General features: G+C 45.0%; 1 protein-coding gene across 2 annotated transcripts in view; it reads right to left on the bottom strand.

Moving 5' to 3' along the window:
* Positions 1 to 3,608: 3,608 nt before the first annotated feature.
* Positions 3,609 to 24,967, bottom strand: part of LRRC8D (leucine rich repeat containing 8 VRAC subunit D) — a 143,641-nt gene continuing 122,282 nt past the window's right edge. For both annotated transcript variants that reach the window (XM_004699271.2, XM_045292144.1), the window contains exon 3: positions 3,609 to 6,571. In XM_004699271.2, coding sequence (XP_004699328.1) covers positions 3,999 to 6,569 — 2,571 coding nt within the window. In that variant the 5' untranslated portion in view covers positions 6,570 to 6,571 and the 3' untranslated portion in view covers positions 3,609 to 3,998. The remainder of the gene's footprint in view (positions 6,572 to 24,967) is intronic.

Here is a 24,967-nt window from a genome sequence, read left to right on the forward strand (position 1 = left end):
TTTGGGGCAAATTATCTTCCGGTGACAACAGGCAGAGGTGGGACTGTCTCTGTGGTCTGGGTCCCCCAGCAGTGGGAAGGGGGGGGTCATGAGTCTGAGACAGGAAATCATTCAGGACTGACTCAGGGGATGCAGTGCATTCCCATGGATGGGGGCTGCTTACCTGGACCAGTGTGTGCACTGGGCTTGCAGAGCAGAAGCATAAAGGCAGTGCAGTGACTCTTCTGATTTTAAGATTTGTGAGTCCAGGGGCTTAGTCCCCAGATTTTGACCACATTGGTCTCAGGCTTGTCCAGACTGGAGAGGTGGTTGGCAGCTTGCTGCTCATCGGCAGCATGAGCCTTCCTACTCCCTATAGACACCACCCTGGGGAGAACTTGTTCAAAGAGAGCTGTAAGAGAGCCACCGCTGGGTCGGACCAGATGGGGCCACTTCTTTATGCCACAGTCACAAGTTGGAGGACATGTGAAAGCTGTGTTCCAGGGGTTTGTTCTTGTCCACTCCCCTTCTCCTTTCCATGAAAGGGGCTTTGTGTTAATGCAGTCTTTGTTTGGGGATTCAGTTGATAAAGGGACCATTTTATTAGAATGAATTACTGACGCAAGTGCTGCCAGCAATCCTAGCCAGGCAGCCTTCTGGCTTTTCTTCAGCAAGGTGAATGGAAACAACTGTGGGGGTCGGCTCAAGGGCACTCTGGAGTTTGCTGTCCTCAGCAACTTGGATAACTTGGCTCCCGGTGGAAGTACAGGGAAATGACTAGAGACAATCTCTCCTCACACATGAAAAGCCTCCAAACCCCCACCATGGTCCAGGAGGTAGGTGGAGTGAAGTCTTTTGACATCAAGTAGATTCTGACTCACAGGGACCCCAGGTGTGAGCGGAACCTCTCCACAGGGTTTTCTGGGCTGTCATCTTTATGGAAGCAGAGCACCAGGCCTTTCTTCCGTGGTACCACTGGGTAGGTTTCAACCACCAAGCAGAGGTGGGTAGTCAAGAGTAAACCTTTTGAGACCCCCAACTCTTCCTGTCTACCATTCCATTTCCCAATCTCCATGCCGAAGGAGGTCCCGGTGACGATTTTACCTTCCCCTCCTCGGAATCCTTGAAAGCAAACAGTCGGAAGTGAAGCAGGTTCTCTCAGACTTTGTGAGTCTTTCCCAGACGTGATTAGACACTTTTCAATTAAAATAATTTCCTTCAGATGGCACAGTGCTTGTCAAAACGCTTACACTGAAACTAGGTTGTGTTCCTTCACGTCTGCTGCATTCAATGCCAACTGAAACTCAGGAGGCCATGTGGGCGCCAGTACCTTTGGGCCCACCGCTTTCCCATCTGTGCTTTGCTCGAGACTCCAGGGCCCAGCATATTTAAAGCCTGCCCAATGCATCAACATTCCTTAGGAAGCTTCTTTTTAAAAGAGTAAGCTGGTATTCACACACAGTGCCATGGAGTGGCATTTAAAGAAATTGACCGTGAACACTTTTAGAGTGCAAGGAAATCATTACGGATGGATGAAGTCAATGGAAACTCTTTTTTTTGTTTTGTTTTTTAAAAGGTGTTTGCTGCAAAGGGCCTGGGTCTCAAGCATGGCATGGGGAATGGTTGCCGATGGGCAGCCCTGCTGTGGAGTGCCGCAGACCCCGGCTCCTATGGAGCAGCTTGACTCTGACCACCAAGGTGACCAGTGAGAGTCCTCCCGTGTTTGCCCTTCACAAACAATACACGCTTGTTGTTTGAAGAAAGGCAGGCAAGCTTTCCATCCACAAACCAAGGTCCTTCGATCTGACCTGTTTACCACAAAAAGAAGACACGCGGCGTGGCCTTCGGAAAATGCTGTACTAATGTCAGGTGGGCTTTGCTGCGCAGGGAGAGCAGGGCCCCATGAGGCTGGGAGGGCAAAGTGCAGGAGGGGTTACAGGTAGGGCTATGACACTGAGCCTTCCCTGAGCCTCCTCCCAAGGGCATGTGCTCCCCATTCCCGTCCCCAACAGGGTTCACTCACACCTTATTTATAAAGGTAACGCTCTGCATAATTAAGGCTTTTCTTCTCCCCTTTGCTATAAAGCCCAAAGCAGAGTTCAGAGCTGCGACTTTTCCCCACGTTGACTCCCCGTTCCTATGCTGGCTGGACACAAAGCAGATGGAAGATGTATCCGTGGACGCGTTACAGGCGTGAATCAACACTTTGTTAATTGTTCTCTCCCATTTTCCAAACTTGGGCTTTTATAAGCTAGCTCCTACCCCCAACTCTTTTAGGAGGAAGAAAGGCCAGGATGCTGGCGCTGGGCCCAGTTCTTAATTCGGCCACAGTGGTTGCAACCTGTTCTATTGGTGATAATCCTTGAAGGATAACAAGCTCTCCCAAGGGTCAGAGTCACCGTCACTTCAGGCAGGCAGGTCTGTCCCCTCAGGAGGCGAGTTCCCCCATATTCTCTGCAGCATCTTTCCAGCTAAGGAGCGACAAGAGGGTTTGCACACGGATGGGTCCAGTCTTGTATGGAGAAGCTACTGCTTCACCCAGAATGTCAAGTGCTTCTCTTTGTACAGGAAAAACAAACAAACAAAAATCCAAATGCTTCCACAGAAGGTCCGTGAAACACCTGCCAACAAATACCTAACCAGGTGGCAAGGAGTGTAAGCACATGAGATGGATTTTGACACTTCCTTTTTAAGTTAGATAGAGGAGGACGATGTTATCTTTACACGGTGCGTTCTGTTAGCATGTCCCTAGACATGACCCACCTGGAGGCACACACACTGGGGATATGGTCTGTCACTGAACAGCGTTTTCCACCTTGATGAACTGTGGGCTCTATCTCTTCCCACCAGGCCACCAATAAGGGAAAAGGGATAGAAAAGCTGCCGACTGCTTTGATCTTCGTGGGACCTCTCAAATGGTGATACTAGAAGGCTGTTCATCATGGAGTCACCAACCATTTTATTTTGGTTCTAATTAGGACAAATTTATGATTATTTTTTAAATGGCCATTTATTGTCCACTCTATATTATTGGTCGAAAAAGTGTACCATCTAATTAGGACTCCTGATAACAGAAACAGTTATCATTAAGGACTGTTATTTTGGCTTTTTTCCTGGTTACTATTGGCCTTTCAAGAAGAAATCAAAGCCATGAACAGTTCACACATCTTTGCTGTATTCTAGGCCGTTGAGAGTGCCCCCCACTACCAGTAGCCATCAAGTCGTCACGGCAACTCCGACTCATGGTGACCCCTGGGTATCAGAGAAGAACTGGGCTCCATAGGGTTTCCAATGGCAGCTTCCCCCCCACCCCCAAGATGGCTCTGGGCAGACTTGAACCTCCACCCTTGTAGTTCAAAGTCAGTGTGCTAACTATTTGTCCTGCCAGGGAATCCATTTTAAGACTGTAAAAGCTAGTTTCAGCAATAGCAGCAGTAGTAGCAGCAACACTAGCAATCTAATAAGACGCACTTATTTTAAGTCCTTTAAATTGAAAACAAGGGAAAAACTCCCTATTTCAGCAAATTCAAATTTACAAGTCCCAAGCTGGTGTGACTTTCATGGCCTAAGTCAAAAGCGGATGGCACCGAAATAGCCTCAGGAAATCAAGACACCCCCAAAATAGGTGGTATAGTAAGAAAATGTCGATTTAATCATTTACTGTAGCAGGCAAGCAATTTGTAAACATTCAGTAGCGGCAGCATCCAAGTTACAAACAATTTAAAAAGAAACCGAGATTAGTGATTATAATTTTCTTTCCCTTTCCCCCAAAGAGAAAACAAAATAAAACAAAACAAAAATGAAAAGAAAAAGAAAGGAAGATTTGGAAATGAATGACTTAAAACACTACGCACATCGAACATTCAGTCACGTCTTCTATCAGCCTTCTATGTATCATCTGTTTTATTTTTAAAGGTGTATCTACTCCTAAAATGCATTATCTTGCAATAACTGGTACGTGAGCATTTGCAATCTAGGAAGTTGTTCCTGCACATGGGTGTGTGCGGATTAATCTCAGTTTAAATCCCATTCACAAAGGGAACATTTGTGTCTTGATTCAATGCTTCTTTGACTTCAAGTGGCAGGGTGTCAAAAAGGTGATCTTCCACAACAAGCCCGCTTTTCTTGAGCATTCGACACTGGCCCAGCTGGGCTGGCAGGCGGTCCAGGCAGTTGCCCTTCAGCTCCAGCTGAGTCAGCTGGGACAGCTGACCAATTTTGTCTGGGAGGGAGGTGATGCAGTTTTGCCCCAGATTCAAAGTCCTCAACTTCACGCACTTAAACAATTGTTTTGGCAGAACGTCCACTTTGTTCCCCGTGATATGCAAATGCTGCAGGTTCTGAAGCAATCCTATTTCTATTGGAATCATGGAAATGTTGTTGTAGCTCACATCTAAGCATCGGAGTTTCTGTAAACTACACACTGCCACTGGTAAGGATTCGAGCTTGTTGTTAGAGAAATAAAGTGACTCCAGGTTTTTGACGTGGGTAATGGAGGGAGGGATGGTGACAATTTTATTATGCCATAATTTTAAACAAGTCAGTCTTTTTAAGTGCTGGAAACTGATGATTTCCTCAATTGTGCGTATGCTATTTGATTTTAAATCCAGCTCCTGTAAATTAGAAAGGCTGAAGATAGCGTGGGGGATTCTCTCTAGCTCACAGTTCTGGAGTTCTAGTTCAGCGACATTCATCATTTTCTTAAGGCTGTTCAGTACCAAGAGTTTAGTACCGTCGTTATGAATGACTAACTTTGTAAGATGTGGCGCCACATCCGTGATGTTGGAGGGGACTTTGGTCAAATTGCTCTTCACGTGGAGAATCTTCAGATGCCTCAGCTCTCGGAGAGACTCGAGCCCTATCATCTTATTGTTTTCAGAGTTCAAGTTGCCTATCAAGTACAACTCGCGGAGGTTTTTGAGCAAATACACCCAGGCCGGGATTTCGGCCACGTCCGTGAACTTCACATGAAGGCATCTCAAGTGATCGCGGAGAAAGCTGAAAGCAGTCTGTTCAACTTTTGCCGGGCAGTGGCACAGGTGAAGCTCTTGGAGGTTAGTCATCTGCGAAATCTTAGCCGGGATCTTAGCTTCCGGGATCAGCTCCAGCTTTAACACGTCCAGGTCAGTGAGGTCAAAGACCGCGTCGGGCACGCCCGACAGCATAAAGAGATGGAGCTCCTGCTTGTCCTGGGCGTTGCGGGACACGTGCTGTCTGAGCTTCTCGAATGTCCACTCGTGGTTCAGACTAATCTCCCTAAGTTTGTTCTCACTGACTTCGGACAAGAACACCCCAAAGCGCTTGGAGTACAGCTGGTCGTACTGGTCCACCATGTGTAGAAGGAAGGCGAAATCGTTTTTGACGTCTGGGATGTCACTGAAACTGCTCTCTTCACGGACCTTCTCAAACGAATATTCCTTCAACGGGATCCGGAATAACCAGAAGAGCGTGTAGAGGCAGATGAACCCATACACACAAATGATGGAGATGTAACTAATGAGGAGCTTCTTCAACATGTAAGCCATGTTATGGGTGCACTCAAAGACCTCATACCCAGTCAGATGCTCAACTTTCGGCTTGCAGACGTGTTCAAAGCTGATGGCGTTGACAAAGTTGGCCGTGTAGCAGAGGATAAAGATGAATTTGGCGGTCTTGATGACCGTCTGGACCACATAGAGCTTATAGATCAAGTCACTGTCTTCCACGTGGGCTCGGAACTTCCTCACCTTCTCAAACAGGGCTTTGGCCTGCTCCCCGTCTTTTTTGTCCAGGATGGTCATGCTGGGGACTTCGATCACAGGCTTCTCTGCCGAAAACTTGAAGCCCGTTTTCTGGATCATCGGGGTGCTGGCACTGGGGCTCCCCTCGTCGCTGCTGGTAGACACGTGTTTTGGGAGTGTTTGGGCACCTGTTATTCTCTGTTTGTTTTCCTCTGAGTCTTCACACGCCGTCTCAGACAACGCTTTAGTAGTCCAAGGAGATTCGAAGCACTTCCCTAGAATCGAGACAAAATGTTCGACCTTGGAGCATGTTTTGGGATATTTGAACCAAAAGTTGCTACTGACCATGAGGATAATAGTATGTATAAGAGCAAGGTACGGGAAGTATTTAGAATACCAGGGAAGGGCCAGGTGGTAGCACATCTGATTAATAAATACATATTGCTGAAAATCCAAGTTTGTTTTTCGGCCTGTTGGGTCTCTCTTTTCTTTCTTTGCCTCCTGGCTGGGAACTGTGGGATCAGTGTGAGGATATGTAACTCTGAGAGGTACGTCTGGTGTCACAGCAGGTGTGCCAATGGAAATGTCACTTATCGCCTGCCCGTCTTGGTCAGTGGCTGCTTCTATCTTCGGGATGTCGGTGGTGACGTCGGCATTTCCTGGAGGTGTGTGTGCCTTTGAACTTACAGGAGATGGCAACACGGGCAAGCAGACCACCTGATCTTTGGTAAGTTGCATGGTTCCTGCAAAGATGGCTACCATCAACATAACGACAGCCAGGTAATCCATAAACACGTCCCACCATGGTTTCAGGATTCGGTACGTTGGCTGAATGTCATTAAGTGAAGCAACTTCCGCAAGGGTAAACATTCCTAGAAGACAAGCAAACAAAAGGCATCATTACAAAGATGCAAGGGAAACCAGTAAATGAGAGGACCTTCCGTGTGCTCCAAACTAAATAAAGCTGGCTCATCCAGGCCCTATCTTGGTTCCTAAGAGTGATGTATGTAGTGCATAAGCTACAGTGACATTGTAGTTTTCAGTTTCTACTTCAATTGAGAAAACAACATGATGGGGAATGAGAGCTGTGTTCTAGGTAAGGCATAATAATAGACATTACAAAGGAACAGAATAGACCAGAAGGATGATTTGAGAGCTATTTAAGAGAAGTGATGGGACTTGTAGCTTCTTGGCTCTTGCGTGAGGATATGAGAACAAATTGGAATTTGTTGGGGACTACTTTACGTTAATAGTGAAGTTTTCGGGTCAGGGTACAGGATGACTTCAATATTGTGTAAGCCAAAGCTGAATAGGCTGAAAATACCCTTCAACTATAGTTTGCCCATGTACCAGACACACTTTGGTACACGGACTAATGGTACTTCCTACTAGTGTGATTCTCCAAGCCTTACATTCCCACCTGTACCATGTGAGGGCAACTTCTGAAAATTGTTTGAAAGGTTAAATCATGCAGGCAAAACTCGCACATATATGCTGGCCCCACGGAAACATTTAATTTCTGTTCATTCTTATTACCCTAGTGGAAATGGCCCATGGAGTTTTAAGCCACAGATTTAGCGCTTAAGAGTTTGAGAGGAAAATGAGAAAACACATGTGGGATTTACCCATATACATGTAGGCAGCTGAAACTCTGATCTTTGGTGCTGCCCCCACAAAAGGTGTGGGACAAAGAGAACCAGAGGTACAAGTGGGTATGAAGCCACTTCGGAGTAAGGCAGGACCAACAAGACCTCTGAGGTCTACAAAGCAGGTGACCTTGCAGCATCGAAAAATGTGGTCAACACTCCCTAAGAGCTGATGGGTAGCCTTAGTGTCTCAAACCTTTTTACACAAATAATAAAGTACCAGGACAACCGTGCAGGAAGTACCCGAGAAAAACATAAAGTTTATAATGTGGTGATGGGCATGGGGTTTTGTAATCACGTACTTGAACCAAATGTTGATCCCCTTGAATTTCAAAGTTACAGCTTCTCTGTTTGAAAAGCAACCGCACCGCATTCTGGTGTCTGAGACGTTCTAGGGGCCTGATGTTCAAATGATTTATTTTACAAAATAAAAGTAGTAAACAATAAAAAGGTCAGACAAGCATCCAAAGTACTGGGAATACACCTATATTTTTAAAAAGCTAGGGCAGACAGATTTTCATCTACTATAAAAGTTGTGAGGAGTGTTCTGTTGCAAAGGATTCTAGGCCAACTCTGGGCCCAGTATAACACAGTGTCACCCTTGGATGAGAAAGCAGAGTGGTGGCATTAGTGCTACGACTCTGTTCTCTGTTTTAAGTAAGTCACAAGGATTACATTTTTTTTTAACCCTCTCCCATACTTAGTCCTGTACAGAACATGTATATAATGTGTCTTGATAACATATAAATCATAGCTTTTAAATTGCAGTAGTAATTCTCAAATCTGTAGTGTTTCTGTAAATAAACCCTCTCTTGAATTTTTAGGAAAGCCCAAGCCTAGTCTCCCTGTAACCTACCTAAAGTACTAAATTGAACTTGAATCATATGAAAATTGCTAGAGGTTGCCTCCCCACATCTCAGAGCTGAGGTATGAGGTGATTAGTATCTAATCTCGGTAGAACATTACCAAGGACATGAGGAAAAACTTGAAGAAGAGAAAGCCTTGTAGGCAAAGCAGGAAATAACCCACGCCCACCGGAACCCCTTCCAGCCTGCGCTCCGGCACTTGTGGGCATCCTGCTTCTGTGAGCAGTTTGGGAACCTAAGCAGGACGAAAGGTTTGGGAATGTATAATACGCCAACTACGTGAGAAACAGCTCCACCATGTGACGTCTGTCACTTGAGGCGTCAGCGCCCTCGGGAGAATGCACAAAACACAGCTCCAAGTCACAGGATCAGACCACAGAATTTACTCTCACTGCATGCTAGAAGCTGGAGGATTTGGTTGTTCCTGGCAAAGGGTCTGAATGGTGACACCGCGGGGCCAGGGTTTTAAAGGGCCATCTTCATGAGGAAAGGAGATGGAACTGTCCCACACAACCCTTCTTTCCAGGAAGATTTTTCTTGACTCTTCAAACAGCTACAATGGTCTCGGGAGAAGCCAGGATGTTTAGATCGGAGGGAGGGTCCTGAGAGAAGCAAATTTTAAAAGCTACTGTACCAATAGAGTTGGCTGTGACCTTAATTATTATTATTGGTTTTGAACTTTTAATGAGAAATACATAAACACACACACACACACACACACACACACACACACACACACACACTATCGAGCTTAAGGACACACTAGACAGGCAGGCAGGCGCATAGAAGAGCCAAGAACAGAGTTACTATAAGGTCATGGAATGGAATCGAAGGCCTGCCACGCTTAAGCCTCGGTTTCCTCATCATTCAGCAGCATGTTGGGGATGCCAAGACTGTTGGGGAAGAGCCTTCCGAACTGCGGGCCAATGCGGGGTGCCCTCCAACCCGCCCATCTCCAGGAGCATGTGGGGAATCTTCTTCAGAAAGTCTTCATGCCACTCTTAACCTTCCATTGGCCCTCTGGGGACTTTGGCCAAGTGCAAGGTATCTGTCGCCTCCAGAAGAGCCACCCACTCCACCTTGGGAATCGTCATTGTAGCAAGTCAGGTTTCTTATGCCTTATTACACTCCATCCTTAACTTTCTATGCTCCCTCCCTGGGACAACCCACCCCCACCCCACCCCTGCCCCCAACCTTAAAACGAAAGTTTACCCTCCATGTGGTTTAGAACAGTGCTTCCCAAACCCTGATGAGGAGAAGCTTTGGAGAATGTCGGTTCTGACGGGGCTTTGGGCAGGGGCCTGAGTTGAGTGCTTTCAAACGCTCATGTGCTGCTGATGCTCCCCAGCCTGCCCTGAGTATAAGGGCTGACAACGGTGATCGACTCTCGAACTCTTGCTTGTATCAGGATCCCTTGCAGGGCTTGTGAAAACCTAGATCAGGGCTGCTTCACCACCCCCGCCCTCTCAAATTTCTAATTTAGGAAGTCTTAGGTAGAGCTTTTGTTTTCTTTAAAAAAAAAAGTAAACAAACCAGTTACCAGGTGATGCCAATGGTTATCACACCCTACCCTACTATCTCTACTCTCTAGGCCCTGTGGTCTCTATTGATACTGCCTCTCTGTTTGTTCAACAAGCCCCATTCACCCTGTGTGCAGCCCCTCCTACGCACTGTTTCCTCTGCCTGGAAAACTTCTCCTTATCCCCCTGCTTGACTTGCTGTCTGGGTTCTGGGTAGATATTGCCTTTCCAGGAAGGTGTCTTTGGGAGGTGCTTCTTTGCCCTCCCAGAGCATGCTGCACTCCCCATCCTCGCCCCACACCCACACCCCGAAACTGGGGCAGAACGGATGGCTTACTGGGCTGACCACACATGAGAGTGTAAGTTACAGGAGGCCAGCGATCATGTCTACCTTGCTTACACGGGTGTTTTAGTTCATAAAATGTGATGTCAACATTTAAGCCACCAGTTTTCAACCTATAAGTTCTGACCCCTTTTGGGGTCGAATGACCCTTTCACAGGGATCACCTAAGACCATCAGAAAACACATAATTACGATGGTCTTAGGAACCGAGACACCGCTCCTCTATCTGTCTCCAGGCGTCTGCTCACATGCAGATATTCCCACATAGGGTACCTGGCGTGTTGACATCATCACGCTAACCCCATCACATACACCTCATACAAATGCAGGTACAGGTGATGGGGTTGGTGCCATAATGTACTTATGCAGACCAGTCACACATGTATAGAGAGAAGCTTCGGTGTAGAAAGCAGCTGCTTTGTTGAAAGCAGCAATATTGGAGGTAAAATGACACTTCATGAATTATAATTACTGGGTAAATGTAAAATCATATACTGTAAAATCATCAACTACTGCAAAAAAAAATCTGTACTATGGGAACTTAATCTGGATGCTGATGGGTCTTTTTACATTCAGCTGTGGTTGATATGAATACTGCCCCCTTGTGATAGTGACAAGTATGCAAAAAAAACCAACACAGAGAATGGTAAATCATAGGAAACTTTAATGAATTGTATTGACTGAACTATGCCATGTATCATCTTTTGTATTATTAAAGTGATTGTTATATATTATTTTCATTAGCAAGCCATCCCATGACAATGGATCATGTAGAGAAGAAAATAAAATATAGTGAGGATTTTTCACAGTAGGGTTTTACTGCAATAATTGCAGCAGGAATTGAAAAACTGCTATGTGTTATTTGTTGTGAAGTTCTATCAGTTGAATCTATGAAGCTGAACAAACTAAAACGCCATTTTGATCACAAGCATCTGAGCTTCGCCGGAAAAGATACCAACTATTTTAGAAGCAAAGCTGATGGACTCAAGAAAGCCAGACTTGACATTGGTGGCAAGTACCACAACCAAAATGTAGCAGCTGTTGAAGCTTTGGTGGCACTCAGAATCGCCAGAACTATGAAACCTCACACCATTGCTGAGGATTTACTGTTGTCAGCAGCCAAAGACATAGTGCAAGCTATGATCAGAGACAAGTTTGTTATGAAATTGAATGCAATTTCCTTGTCTAACGACAATGTCCACAGAAGAATAGATGACATGTCTGCTGATATTCTTGATCAGGTAATCCAGGAAATTAAACCTGCTCTACTTCCAATAGTTAGCATCCAGGTTGATGAATCAACAGACATTGCAAAAAACAGTTACTGGTTTATGTGAGGAATCTTAATGATGGCGACTTTAAAAATGAGGTTCTTTTTTTTGCAAACCTCTTCAGAAGATAATTACTGCACATGATGTATTTGACACAGTTGGTTCATTTCTGAAAGAGCATAAGATCTCTTTGGAAAAGGTTTGTGGTGTTTTCACAGATGGTGCTCCAGCTTGGTGCTCCAGCTATGCTAGGATGTTAATCTGGATTTCAACGTTTGGTACTGAATGAGTCACTAAAAGTCAGGGGAACTCACTGTATGATTCATCGGCAAATATTAGCAACAAAGATGCTGCTACAAGAGTTACAAGAAGTAATGAAAAGTGTCTTAAGCTCTGTTGGTTTTGTAAAGGCGAGCACTTTAAACAGTCGACTTTTTGCAACTGTGCAGCGAGTTGGATGCGCCGAATAATGCTCTGCTATTTCACACTCAAGTGAGATGGTTGTCGAGAGGAAAGTTTTAAAACGTGTTTTTGAGCTAGTGATGAATTCAAAACGTGTTTAAATCAGAAAGCAAGACCGCAGTTTGAAGCACTTTTCACCGATAAAAGTGAACTACAGAAAATAGCTAACTTGGTAGACATTTTGGCCATTTTGAAAGAGTTGAATTTATCACTGCAAGGACCAAATGCAACATGCCTTGATTTGTCTGAAAGATCCAATCACTCCAAATCATCTTTGGCAAAAAAAATTGGATGAAAATAGAATTTACATGTTGCCTACCTTATCTGCTCTCTTTGAGCAACATGACATTGAACCAGACAAAAGGATCAAGATAATTTCTGTGAAAGAACACTTGTACGAAATTTCATTGTGCTTTCCAAATCAACGTCACACTCCATTTGCACTTGCCAGAAGCCCATTCACAGTCAGAGTTGAAGATGTTCCTGAGACAGCACAAGAGGAGTTCATTGAACTTATTAACAGCGATGCAGCGAGAAGTGATTTCTCTACAATGCCAGTTACAACATTCTGGATCAAGTGTTTGCAGTCATATCCTGTTCTGTCTGAGGCTGTGTTGCACCTTCTTCTTCCATTTCCAACAACATATCTTTGTGAAACAGGGTTTTCCAGTTTATTGGTTATCAAGTCTAAAGAAGTAGACTTGTTGTGGAAGATGATCTTCGTTGTGCTCTTGCCAAGACTGCCCCAAGAATTTCTGATCCTGTGAGAAAGCAGCTATCTCAACCTTCACACTGACGTTGACTATTTACACATACTGTCGCAAAATATAGCAAAGTAGTTTACTGGTGTTATATTAAGACTGTTACCCATGCTACACCATGCTTCAAGACAAAATTTCATTTATTTTTAATTAGAAATAAATATTTCACAATATATAATTAACATATTGTTTCTGTGATTCATCACTAGACTTTCATTATGTTCAATTTGTAACAGTGAAAATACATCCGGTATATCAGATATTTACATTACGATTCATAACAGTAGCAAGATTACAGTTATGAAGTAGGATTGAAAATAATTTCATGGTTGGGGGTCACCACACATGAGGAACTGTATTAAAGAGTCGTGGCATGAGGAAGTTTGAGCACCACTGATTTAAGCTACGTGCTTTTGCGGGGGCGTTCAGAGGCAGGGGAATGTACGTTTCAGTAAAGCTTCAAATAGAAATGGGAATAGGAATCGGCGGCAGACACAGCTGCCAGAGAAATGTGCTGTGACAACAAGCTGTGTGCATCTCCCTGCCCGGGGGCCTGGCCAGCCTGACTGGGGGCACAGGCCAGGGCGGCCCTGTCTTTCCTGCGCCAGCTTCTTCTCCCTGGGGCACAAGCGGCAGAGAATGGCGAGCTCTGAGTCTGAAATGTGCGCACGTTGTCTGCTAACAGTTGAACGTGCACAGACAGAGCACACGTGAAGCACAGCCCACGTCCATTTAACCCTCACAGCGGTACATAGGCCGACAACATGCTCTTACCTGCCTTTGTCACGTCAAGGAACAGGCTCCGGGAAATTAAATGGTGAAAGGTTAGTCCACTAATGAGTGATGCATCTCCATTTAAAACCCCCTTCAGGCTAACAGCCTGTGTTCTTTCTTCTAGACTCTAACTAAGTCGCTTTCTTCTTGACCTCTCGTGTTTGTAAACCAGGTACCTGTATAAGATCTCCATCGATCCCCGACAACCCGGTGAGTTATAAACTATTCTTCTCCAAGCATATGAAGAAACCTGGGGCAAAAAAAGGCTTACATGACCTCCCCAAGCTAATAGATGGGAGAGCTAACAGAATCTTTCAGCACCAAACTGTTACCGATCTCTCTCATGCAGTTTCCCAACGAATGTGCCACCCATGAACTAAAGGTTGGCAGTAAAGGAGAGAGCGTCTCCCTGGTGCCCTGGACTCGGGGGAGACAGCGTGATGACATGATGGAATCACCACCTTCCCACTGCAACCTTTCAGGACATTCACCCAGCGGTCACGTGGCACGCCCCCTGGAGGAGCGTGTGGAGATGACGCAGGGTAGACCTTGCCCCCGAGGGTCTCCTGGTCTAGTGGGGACAGCAATTACAGCAGTCAGAAAATGAGGAAGGAAGGTTAAGTGAGGCACACACAGAGCAGTCCAAACTGTGCATGGGAATTAGGAACGGTTTCACAGAAGAGGCGGCTTTACAGCTGAGACTGGAAGGAGGGGTAGAATGGGGGGGGGGTAGGAAGGGTACGGAATATATTTGAGGCAGAATAACATAGCAAATGCAAAGGTACATACACTTTAGAGAAATTACGTACAATGGAAATTACAAAAAATTTTTATTTTAGTCCACTATTAGTAGCCAGGGTGGGTCACCCAATAAACAAGTTAAGCATAGGCTTCACAGTGTCACATGGGTTACAAATCAGCCTAGACATAATGTGTGACTTGGTAGGACACTCCGTCCCATTTGGGTTTGTATGTTTGAAAAGAGGTTTAATTTGTAGGAAGCGCCGTGCGCTTGGTTGGGGAGACACCGATGCTAGCCATAGCTGGAAGCAGAATCTTTGATGTGGCGGGAAAACGTGAAATTGCTCACTGCAGATAACTACGTAAATGCAAGGAAGCCCGTGTTTACCTCCTTCACTGGGTAATCTGACACGGTACAGCGAACACATTTGATGGGTACGCCATGGAGTAGAAATCAGGGCCTGAGCTGGGAAGTACGGCCTGCAGGAAGTACCTGCCTGCAGCTGAGTACCTGTCTTCAGTGTCAGCCAGTGGAATAGCTCCCATCTCGAAACACAGGGCTTGAAATAATGTGCTTCTTACCATTTTGTCCCTGGGTGATGCCAACAGCTAATGTGGTCGGCTGCTGAGTCTACAAGAAGTGCCTCAGAAAAAAGTCCTGGCAACCTATTTCCAAATAAATAAAAAAAGGTTTGCACTAGCAAACCCTATGGAGTGCAGGGCGACTCTGACCCTAACTGACATGAAGGCACCTGGCAGTGGTACCATGTTTCGTCCTCAACAACTGGGCACATGGGAGACCACCTGAGGGAAAGTGAGTGATACATTTTCAAATCCTTTGTTGAAAGAAATAAAAAATATGATCACTACAAGTAACTCTCCTCCAACACTCAATATACGCACGAACACATACACACAGACAGCACATTCAAATCAGTCATTGAAAATTCAGATTCTTCAAGGAATTGCTTGGTTACCTGATAAATCACTGTTTCAGATGCAAAGTTGGGGAAAAGGGCTAAGCTTAAATTATTGCTTAACTATTTTTTAATTTCCTTTTAAATAGACCTCTAAGTTATCAAAATGAGGTTAGTGTGAACGTGAAAAGTATAAATATGCAAAATACTCTAGTTCAGCGGTTCTCAACCTGTGGGTTGTGACCCCTTTGGGGTCAAGTGACCCCTTCACAGGGGTCGCCCAATTCATAACAGTAGCACAATTACAGTTATGGAGTAGCAACGAAAATAATTTTATGGTTAGGGGGCTCACCACAAGATGAGGAACTGTATTAAAGGGTCGATCCAGAATCCCAGGAAGTTTGCCACCTTCTCTTCCAAATGTCTTCTGGGACAGATAGCCCTTCTGATCCTATGGCTGTCTGCTTTGAATAGGGACAGATGGGAGCCCGCTTTTTCCTGGTGTGGTAACAGTTGGAAAGTGTGCCTCCCCAGAGTGATTAATACTCTTCAGAAAGGAGTAAAAAGTAAGAGAGGAAGATACTCAGATAAGAGAGAAAGATACTCAGACACTGATTATAGATATATATTCCTTTTTTTTTTTTAAGGGAAATCTTAGCCTTTGGTGGAGTATGCATTGGGCTGAGGGCTGCAAGGTCCGCAGTTTGAAACTACCGCCATTCCGTGGGAGAAAGATGAGGCTGTCTGCTAAAGAGTTACAGGATCTGTCACACACACAGGCAGTTCTACCCTGTCCTCCGCAGTCGCTTTGAGCCTGATGAGCCTCTGGAGGGGGACTAGGAATGCACAAGTCAAACAGCGAGCATTCCTGATACTGGCTGACCTGTAAACGTTTGGTCATGTCAGTCTCCTTTCTCTTTCTTCTCACCTGGATTTGAATTCCTTCCTTGATGGGAAGATGATTTCTTTGATCTGTATGTCTCCAGGGCATGGCAGAGGTTAGGCACCTAATAAACGTTTATTAATGGAATGATTCACCCAGACCTATCCCAGCATTCCAGGAGAGGGCTCAGGAGACACTGAAGCTGTGAGCCAGACTGCCAGCGAGGAAAGGTCGGAATTCATTGCTCCCGAGTCAAAATGATCATCTCCGACAAGCATTCTTTAATGTCCAGATGGGCAGCAGGACACGTCACTTTGTAACAGGTTACTCTGAAGCTAACTCATTAGGATAGGCCATCTGTATGCAGCTTGGCTCACCATCAAACATTCTACAGGAAGACCAATGGATAAAGGTGAGCCTGGGCACACCTTCCCCAGATCTGATCCCTGGGGCAGGACAGGTGAGAAGTCAGTCAACTCTGGGGCAGAGGCAAACAAGTACTGGCCCTGCACATAAGCAGGTAACATAAAAGGCCAAGGAGCAAGGAGCTACCAGAATGGAGATGAAGAAGCTGCCAGTGCACCAGCCCTTCCTTCTCCGTGTCCTGCCCTCCCACACAGGTGGTGGAAGCAGGCGTTTTGACTAAAGGAAATCCCAAGTTAGTGGTGAATGCCCCACCTAACTCTGTGTACAGTTGACTGGTGTCATTAAACATTTCTATGAGAGCACTGTGCCAAAGTGCTGCTCAGAGCAAGAGCTCAATAAAAGTTAGCTGTGTTATTACTCACTACGTTGAAGGAGGTGTTTTCTATAAAGAACGTGATAAGAAAATCTTCATGAGTTCCAGTAGCACAACGGTTAAGCACTTAGCTGGTTACCTGAAAAGTTATGGTTCAAACCCACCCAGTGACTCTGTGGGAGAAAGACTTGGTAACCTGCCCCCATAAAGTAGTTGCTATTGTGTGGGATGAATTAGTTCCAACTCATAGTGACCCTAAGTAAAACAAACAAAACCTTGCCCGATCCGAACAACTATCATAATGTTGGAGTCATTGCCACGGTCATTACCTCAATCCATCTCCTTGAGGGTCTTCCTCTTGAACTGGCCCTCTACTTTATCCCCCACTCCCCCTGTCTGTCGGTTTGTCATGTGTGGTGGCTTTTGCACTGCTGTGATGCTGGATGTCACTGGTATTTCAAAGGCCAGCAAAGTGAATAGTTTCAGCAGAGATTCCAGCCTGAGGCCAGATGCCGAAGGAGGACTAGGCTGTCCACTTTAGAGAAAAGAGCCACTGAAAACGTTAGGACTAGCAGATCATTGTCAGACAAAAGCCTAGATGTAGAAGCCAAAAGGGAAGAACAAGCTCAGTACAAGGAACTAAAGACTCAAAGACCTAAAAGAAAAGAAAAAAAAAGAAAGCGTTGAGTTGCAAAATTGAGATTCTATGGGAAAATTATTGGACAATACAGGAAGCGTCAAAAGAAGATGGAAAGAATACAGCGTCACTGTACCAAAAAGCACTGCACCATTTCAGGAAGTAGCATATGATCAAGAACAAAATACTAAAGGAAGAAGTCCCAGCTACACTTAAGGCATTTGCTCAAAACAAGCCTCCAGGAATGGATGGAATACCAAGGGAGATATTTCAGCACTAGAGGCACTCGCTAGTCTATGCCAAGAAATTTGGCCACGACTTGGCCAACTGACTGGAAAAGATGCAGATATATGTACCCCTTCTAAAGAATGGTGACCCAATAGGATTTGGAAATTATCAAACAATTTCATTGATATCACATGGCAGTACAATTATGTTGAAGATCATTCAACAACAGTTGTAGTAGTACATTGACAAAGAGCTGCCAGAAATTCAGGCTGGATTCAGAAGAGGGCATAGAATAAGGGATATTATTGCTGATATTGGATAAATCTTGGCTGATAGCTGAGAACACCAGAAAGATGTGTACTTGTGCTTTATTGACTAGGCCAAGGCATTTGACTGTGTGGATCATGACAAACTATGGCTAGCCTTATGAAGAACAGAAATTCCAAAACACTTCATTATGCTCATGGGGAAATAACCTGTACAAAGATCAAGAGGCAGTTGGAAGAAAAGAACAAGGTACTACTGTTTGGGTTAAAATAAAGAAAGGTGTGTGTCAGGGTTGTAGCTTCTCGCTATTCTTATTCAATCTGTATGCTGAGCTAATAATCTAAAAAGCTGGACAATATGAATAAGAAATTGACATCAGGATTGGAGGAAGGCTTGTTAACAATCTGCAATATGCAGATGATACCACCTTGTGTGTTGAAAGTGAGAAGGATTTAAAGCACTTCCTGATGAAGATCAAGGATTTCAGCCTTCACTAAGCAATGACAACTCAATGTAAAGAAAACCCAAACACTCACAACTGGACCAATACATAGCATCATGATGAATGGAGGAAAAGTGGAAGCTGTCAAATATTATCATCTTGCTTGGATCCACCACGAGTGTACATGGAAGAAATAGTCTAGCTTTCAAAGATGTACTGGGCAAATCAGTTGCATAAGACCTCCTAAAAGTATTGAAAAACAAGGATGTGACTTTAAGGACTAAAATGCACCTAGCCCAAGCCATGATCTTTTTAGTTGCCTTATATGCATGTGAAAGTTGGACACTGAATAAGGAAGACGTTGAAGAAGAATCAGTGCATTTGAATTGTAGTGCTGGTGAAGAATATTGAAAGTACCAAGGGCTGCCAAAACAACAACAAACCCATCTTGGAAGCAGTACTGCCAGAATGCCCCTTGGAAGCGAGGATGGGGATGACGTATCCAGGGGCTCAGATCTAAGAAAGGTAGTGAGGATGAAGCAGGACTTGGCAATGTTGTGTTCTGTTGTCCATAGGGTTCCTGTGAGTTGGAACCAACTGGATGGCACCTAACAACAACAACAACAACAACAACAACTCTACTTTATCCAGCATGACGTGCTTTCCCAGAGAATGGTTCCTCCTGACAACATGTCTAAAGCATGTGAGATAGTCTCACCATCCTAGCTGCCTATGAAACACTATGGGTTAGATCAATTCTGTTGGATGGGGGGGTCTCAATGTGAGCCAAAATGAACTTGATAGCACCTAACAATATCTTACAAATGCTCTTTACTGCTGAAAACTAAGGGAAGCTTGCTTGTCTTTTGATAAACATATAAAAAGCCATTGACTTCTAAGAAGTTCAACTACATTTTATATTGTCAGGACAGGTATTAGCTGGTTATCTTAGGCTAAATATTCATTAAATTATTCACTCACTTTTCCTCCCCGTTGATGAATATATGCGGTAAACACAAGTGCTAACACTATGCTAAGTCCTTGGGAAATTCAGAGTCATTTCCTTTCTCACAGAGTACACAATCTAGGGAAATAAATAAACATATTAGGAAATAAATAAATATATAGTTGCATATAGAAATCAAATTAGATAAGAGCCACCAAGAAGAGGAGCAGGCAGGGACAGGTCTAGCATGTACAGGCCCCTTCCAAGGCCCCGAGCCTACTTTTGTATCTTTAACTTTGTGTTCTTTTTCATCACAAGGGTCTCCACACTACAAAAATGTCAGAGTCCAGAAAACCTGGGCCTTGCTCTAATTGCACAAGAATGGAAATGGTGGGTTCCATGCAGTCAGAAAGTTCAGGAAATGATGTTCTGAGGGAGCTGTGACTCAACTAAGGTGTGAAGAAAGTGTGTTACAAGGTGAGTAGGCAGGCTGGACCAGAATGTGTAAGGTGCCTGAGAAGAGGATTGAAGAACATCCGAGACAATGAGAGGAGCTTAGCAGACTGGGACTTAGCCACCCTGAGGGGTGCACAGTGTGATACCAGGCAAGTTCCTGTAAGCCACGGGGAAGTTTCGATTTTCATTAACCTCAGACCAGTGGGGAGCCACGGATGTGTTTTTAGCTGGGGTTGGGAGGTAAGTGGAAATTAAGAACTGTGTCTCCTAAAAGATCACGCTTGGCCTAATGTGCATGTTTGTGAGGCACAGTCACCCACTGCCATCACGTCAATGCTGATTCACAGCAATCCGCTGTGGGTGTCCAAGAATGTAACTGTTTACCGAAGTAGAAAGCCCAGTCTTTCTCCCATGGAGCTGCTGGTGGTTTTGAACTACCAGCCATGTAGATTGCAGCCCCATGCATAACCACTATGGAGGAGCTCAGAAATGTAGCTTTTGCGATGTTCTGGGCAAAGGAATAGGCTGAGAGTGGTGAAGAAGAGCGTTAAAGGGGTGGATTTACAAACTAATTAGGCCGAGGAATAACTACACAGCTTACTGACAGACTAGATGGGAAGGCTGAGAGAGTCGGATGTTACGGATGGCTCCCAGATTGGATTTGCACTTTCTTGTTCTGCCACATGGATTTAGATGGTTTTAATATCATTTTATCTTTTCAATAAGCTCCCCAAGGCTCTTTCAATAAGCCCCCCAGTGGGCTCTCGCTGTTAGCTGCCGTAAGGATGGCGGTGGGCTTCTGATGGACCCCGTGCACAACGGAAAAACATGTTTATCCTGTTTGGTACTCGGGCCCTGGTCGGTTGTGCAAGAGACCGTTGTGATCCACAGTGTTTTCCTTGGCCTTGACACACTTGGCATGAAGCACACCACAAAATCTATAAGCTTAGAGAGTCTGAAAAACATGATTTTAGTGTCATTCACATACACATGATCGGTAACTTCTCTTTGTAACATTTCTGGGCAAAGAACAAGTTTAAAACCAAAACTAGTTAGTTTGGGCTTCACTCAATAGAGAATGCACACAATATAAGTGGGTTTCAAAAAGTTTGTGGAAAAATAGGATTAAAATTTTCCCCACAACTTTTCCTGGTGATGCGGTTGCTACCTACTCGGGCAGCAGTTTGAAGCCCCCAGCTGCTCTGCAGGAGAACGAGGAGGCTCTGTCCTCCCGGAGAGAGCGCGCTTCTCCGAAGTCCACAGGGCAGTTCCACCCTGTCCTATAGGGTCCTTACCTATCTGAATCACCTGGACAGGAGGGACTTACGCATGTCCTGTACGCCATTGGTGTGCGAGATAATGAGAACAAAATCAGCTTAGTCCTACAGGCCGCACCTGCGATTTTTCAGACTAGTAAAAACTGGGTTCCAGAAGAAATAAAAATTCGCTTATTAAAAAACAAAACAAAGCATCACAACACCCTTTTGAAAGATAGGGAAGAAAGCATAGCTTCATTCTTTGTTGTGCTTTCCTTAGGTCAATTACAATTTCCTTGTTTTTAATAATTAAAATGTCTTTACATTTGATAAATAAATGATAGTGGGGTAAATTGGGGTGAGGGGTAAAGATATATGTGATGCAAGTATAAGAACAAAGTCACATACTTTAAACCTGTACCAAGGTAGTAAGAAAATAGTGTTGTTTATGTACCAATAATCTGGAGTACCACTCAGCTACTAATTTAAAAGTGAATTTTCGATCCATTACCAATTGTCAGCACAATGGCACTTTGAATGGATAGTTCATCTCCTCTCTTAAACTACGTCTGTAAAGTGGGAGCAAAACCGACGCTCCCATTACCAACTGTGCAAACTTGGGCAGTTACTGCTCCTTCACGTCCCTGACCAGTGAAAGGAGGGTGGAACACCACGCTGGCAAGGCCCACAGCCACCTCTTGTGTTGGGAACTCACGGTGGGTAAGCGCGTGGAGCGTTCCCATTCAAACCACTCCCCCCAATCCGCTGGAGATGTCCAGGAAGAGGTGAAGACACCCCCACCCCCCGCGCCCCGGGACAACAGGATTTTGAATGTGATGGTGACAGAGAGGTCTATGAAGACTTTGTCAGAGAAAAATGTCAATGACGAGAATAGAGCACAGCGAAAAGCAAGAGGCGAGGGGTAGAGAACTTCAAGGGAATAACTTCAGGATAAAGCGACAACTCAGTCAAGTGCCCCAGAGACCAAGACTGGGACAATCACTCCTGGTCTCTGACGATATAAAGTCTACAGAACAGAACTCATTCTTGGCTGGAGAAAACCATCTGAGCGGCAACTCCACCTTCTCTCAGAGGGGTTGACCTTTTAAAGTAATGCAAACAAAGCCTCCCCTCAGAATTTGTGACAAATTGGTAAACCTGAGTGAACATTATTCCTTTTGTCCTATTTCAAAGGCATCGATAAAACAAAGGAATGTTTTATTCATATTTGGTTTCCTTAATCTAGTTTCTAAGTACTTAGCATCTATTTGTGGAGGTCTTGTGAAAATTACAAATGATTTTTACTTAGAAAAACAGGTCTAATAGGCTTTAAATTGGAAGCCTTTCCCTAGTTTGGGTATGCTTGGATATTAATGGTCTCTCCCCTTTTCTCAATTATCAAGAATTAGTGGCATTTTCAGGGAGAACCATAGTCATTATAGTACATTGTACCTCTCTGTTATCAAACAGCTGATGTTGCCAGGTGCCTTCAAGTTAATTCTGCAGTCTTTACAGAAATAAGATTGCCACATGGTTCTCCCCTGGGGCCACTGGGTGAGCCCGAACTACCAACCTTTCCGTGACTCAATGGCTTGTGCCTGCAGAGCTCCTTGGTCATCGGCGGTGCGTTAAGAAAGAACACAATGGAGAAGCGCATCCTTCAGAAAAACTCCTCAACTGTCCTGTAGTGGGAAGGTCCAAAATAAAAGCAACTAGAGCACTTTCTTGTTCAGTGTGCTGTTACTTCTTTTCAATGAGCTGCGTCTTTGAAGGTAATATGAAGATCTTTGAGTCTGGATGATCTAGGATATATACCAGAAGGATAGGGGGAAGGTGGGGAGAGGAGGGGAGGGGAGGAAGGGGGAACTGATCCACATGATTGACACATAACACACACCCCCTCCTGGGGGACGAACAGCAGAAACCCTGGGGGAAGGGAGGCCGCAGTTGGTGTAAGATATGAAAATAATACTTTATCATTTATCGAGGGCTCACGAAGTGGGGGAGGGAGGGAAAAAAGAGGAGCTGATACCAAGGGCTCAACAGAAAGTGTCTAGAAAAGAATGACGGCAACGTATGTACAAATATGCCTGATACAACTGATGTACGGATTGTTATGAGAGTTGTGAGAGCCCCCAATCAAATGATCTTTCAATTAACAACACATGACTCGCTGAGATTTTTGAAAAGGACCCGTTTGAGATAGTGGTGCCAGTGGGTCTATAACCACTGACCTCACCTCGAAGAAGCAATGGCGACCCTGTGGGCTTGCTGCTACTGCTCAAGGTCTGCAGTTCAAAGTCACCAAATGCTGTCCAGGAGAAAAAAACCAACAGATTTACAGCCTCAGACACTCTCAGGAGTCTGCACTGTCCCACAGGGTTGTTCTGAGTTGGGAACAACTCGATGGCTGTGGTTTGTCTTGGGAGATAACCAACAGTGGACAGGCAGGATGTTCCTTACAAGTGAGGTCAGCACGACTTGGTCTCACGTACTCGGACGTGGGATGAGGCGAGATCCGTCCCTGGGAAAGGGGAGGGTAATGAAAACAGGAAGACCCTCAACGAGGTGGTTTGACGCAGGGGCTGCGCATGACAACAATGGACCGGACGGCGCAGGAGCCGGCGGCGTGGCGTTCTGTGGTGCACAGGGTCGCTATATGTCATACCGACTTGATGGGCTCTAATAACAGTAGTGTTTCTCGGCACATTCTGTGCTCTGCTCAGGGAGAAAAAGACAAAACCTAACATGTAAACTGAGGGTGCGGCACACAACGAGGCCCCATCGGAACTGTTACCTTGCCATCGACTGTGCCTTGAATTCCTGGCACAGACATTGGGAATTCAAGCCCCAAATAGCAGATCACGTGTCTATGAAATCTTATAAATAATAGAATCTGTCCACTTGAGATGTGATTATTTTTGGAGTATCACAATATTATCTCCATGAGATGGGGACGGGGTGGGTGGGTGGTATAAAATAGTAAAAACATTAGTATAACCTAGAAATCATTGGGTCAGTTATAACATTACATAGAACACAGAATAAGGATCGGAATAGTGTCCGGCGGTGTGTGTGTGCCATCAATTTTGCGTCACAACAGTTCTGTCGCACAGAGTAGAGCTGACCCATGATCTGTGAGGCCATCAGACTGCCCAGTCTTCTGCCCCACGGGGTTGCTAGTAGGCTTGAACGGTGGTCTTTTGAGTAGCAACCTAGAGCTTAACCACTGTGCCACCAGGGTTACAAGAACTGGATGGGGCAATAGCGTAATGCACAGCTTACTACGGCATATCTAAGACAGAGGTGATTACTCAATCACTGATCGCTTTACTCTCAAACACCAGGCATTATGTTATCTAGTGGAGATTTGCTGCATCATTTGGGTCAAATTATGGTGCCATCACATAAAATTGATGTATATAATATAGGCACAATCCCAGATTTTTATTTTTTGCTGGACAATAAATAAGGAAGACCGGAGAACTGGTCCACTTGATTGTGATGCTGGCAACAAATACTGAATAGATCAGGATCTGTCAGAAGAGCGAACCAATCTGTCTTGGAAGAAGTAAAGTCAAACACTCCTTAGAATCAAGGATGGCTATATGTAGTCTCAAGTACTTGGGATAGGTTATCAGAAGGGACTAGTCCTTGGGGAGGGCATCATGCTCGGTAGAGGGTCAACAGAAAAGAGATGACCTTCAGTAAGAGGGACCGAACAATGACAGCAATAATGGGCTCAAACATAACAATTCTGAGGGTGGCATAGGACCGGCAGTGTTTTGTTTCATTGTACTCAGGGTCACTATGAATTGGAATTGATTTGATGGCACCTAACCACAGTAACCGAGGAGCCCTGGTGGCATAGTGGTTATGCACCGGGCTGTGATCCGACAAGACAGCAGTTTGACACCAGCTGCTCCGATGAAGAAAGATGGGGCTTTCTACTCCTGTAAAGTGTTACAGGCCTCTACCCAGACCACACGGGAGCAAACTGAGAGAGAGAGAACCGCATCCTGGACCACCAAGCCTCAAGGATATTTCTGCCTGGAGCAGCCAATGCACAGAGGACCACAGGAGTGACCCAACCATGAGACACGATGTCCCCTC

The sequence above is a fragment of the Echinops telfairi genome, unplaced genomic scaffold (assembly GCF_000313985.2).
Source record: "Echinops telfairi isolate 266 unplaced genomic scaffold, ASM31398v2 ScPeMD7_443;HRSCAF=831, whole genome shotgun sequence".
Classification (NCBI taxonomy): Eukaryota; Metazoa; Chordata; class Mammalia; order Afrosoricida; family Tenrecidae; genus Echinops; species Echinops telfairi.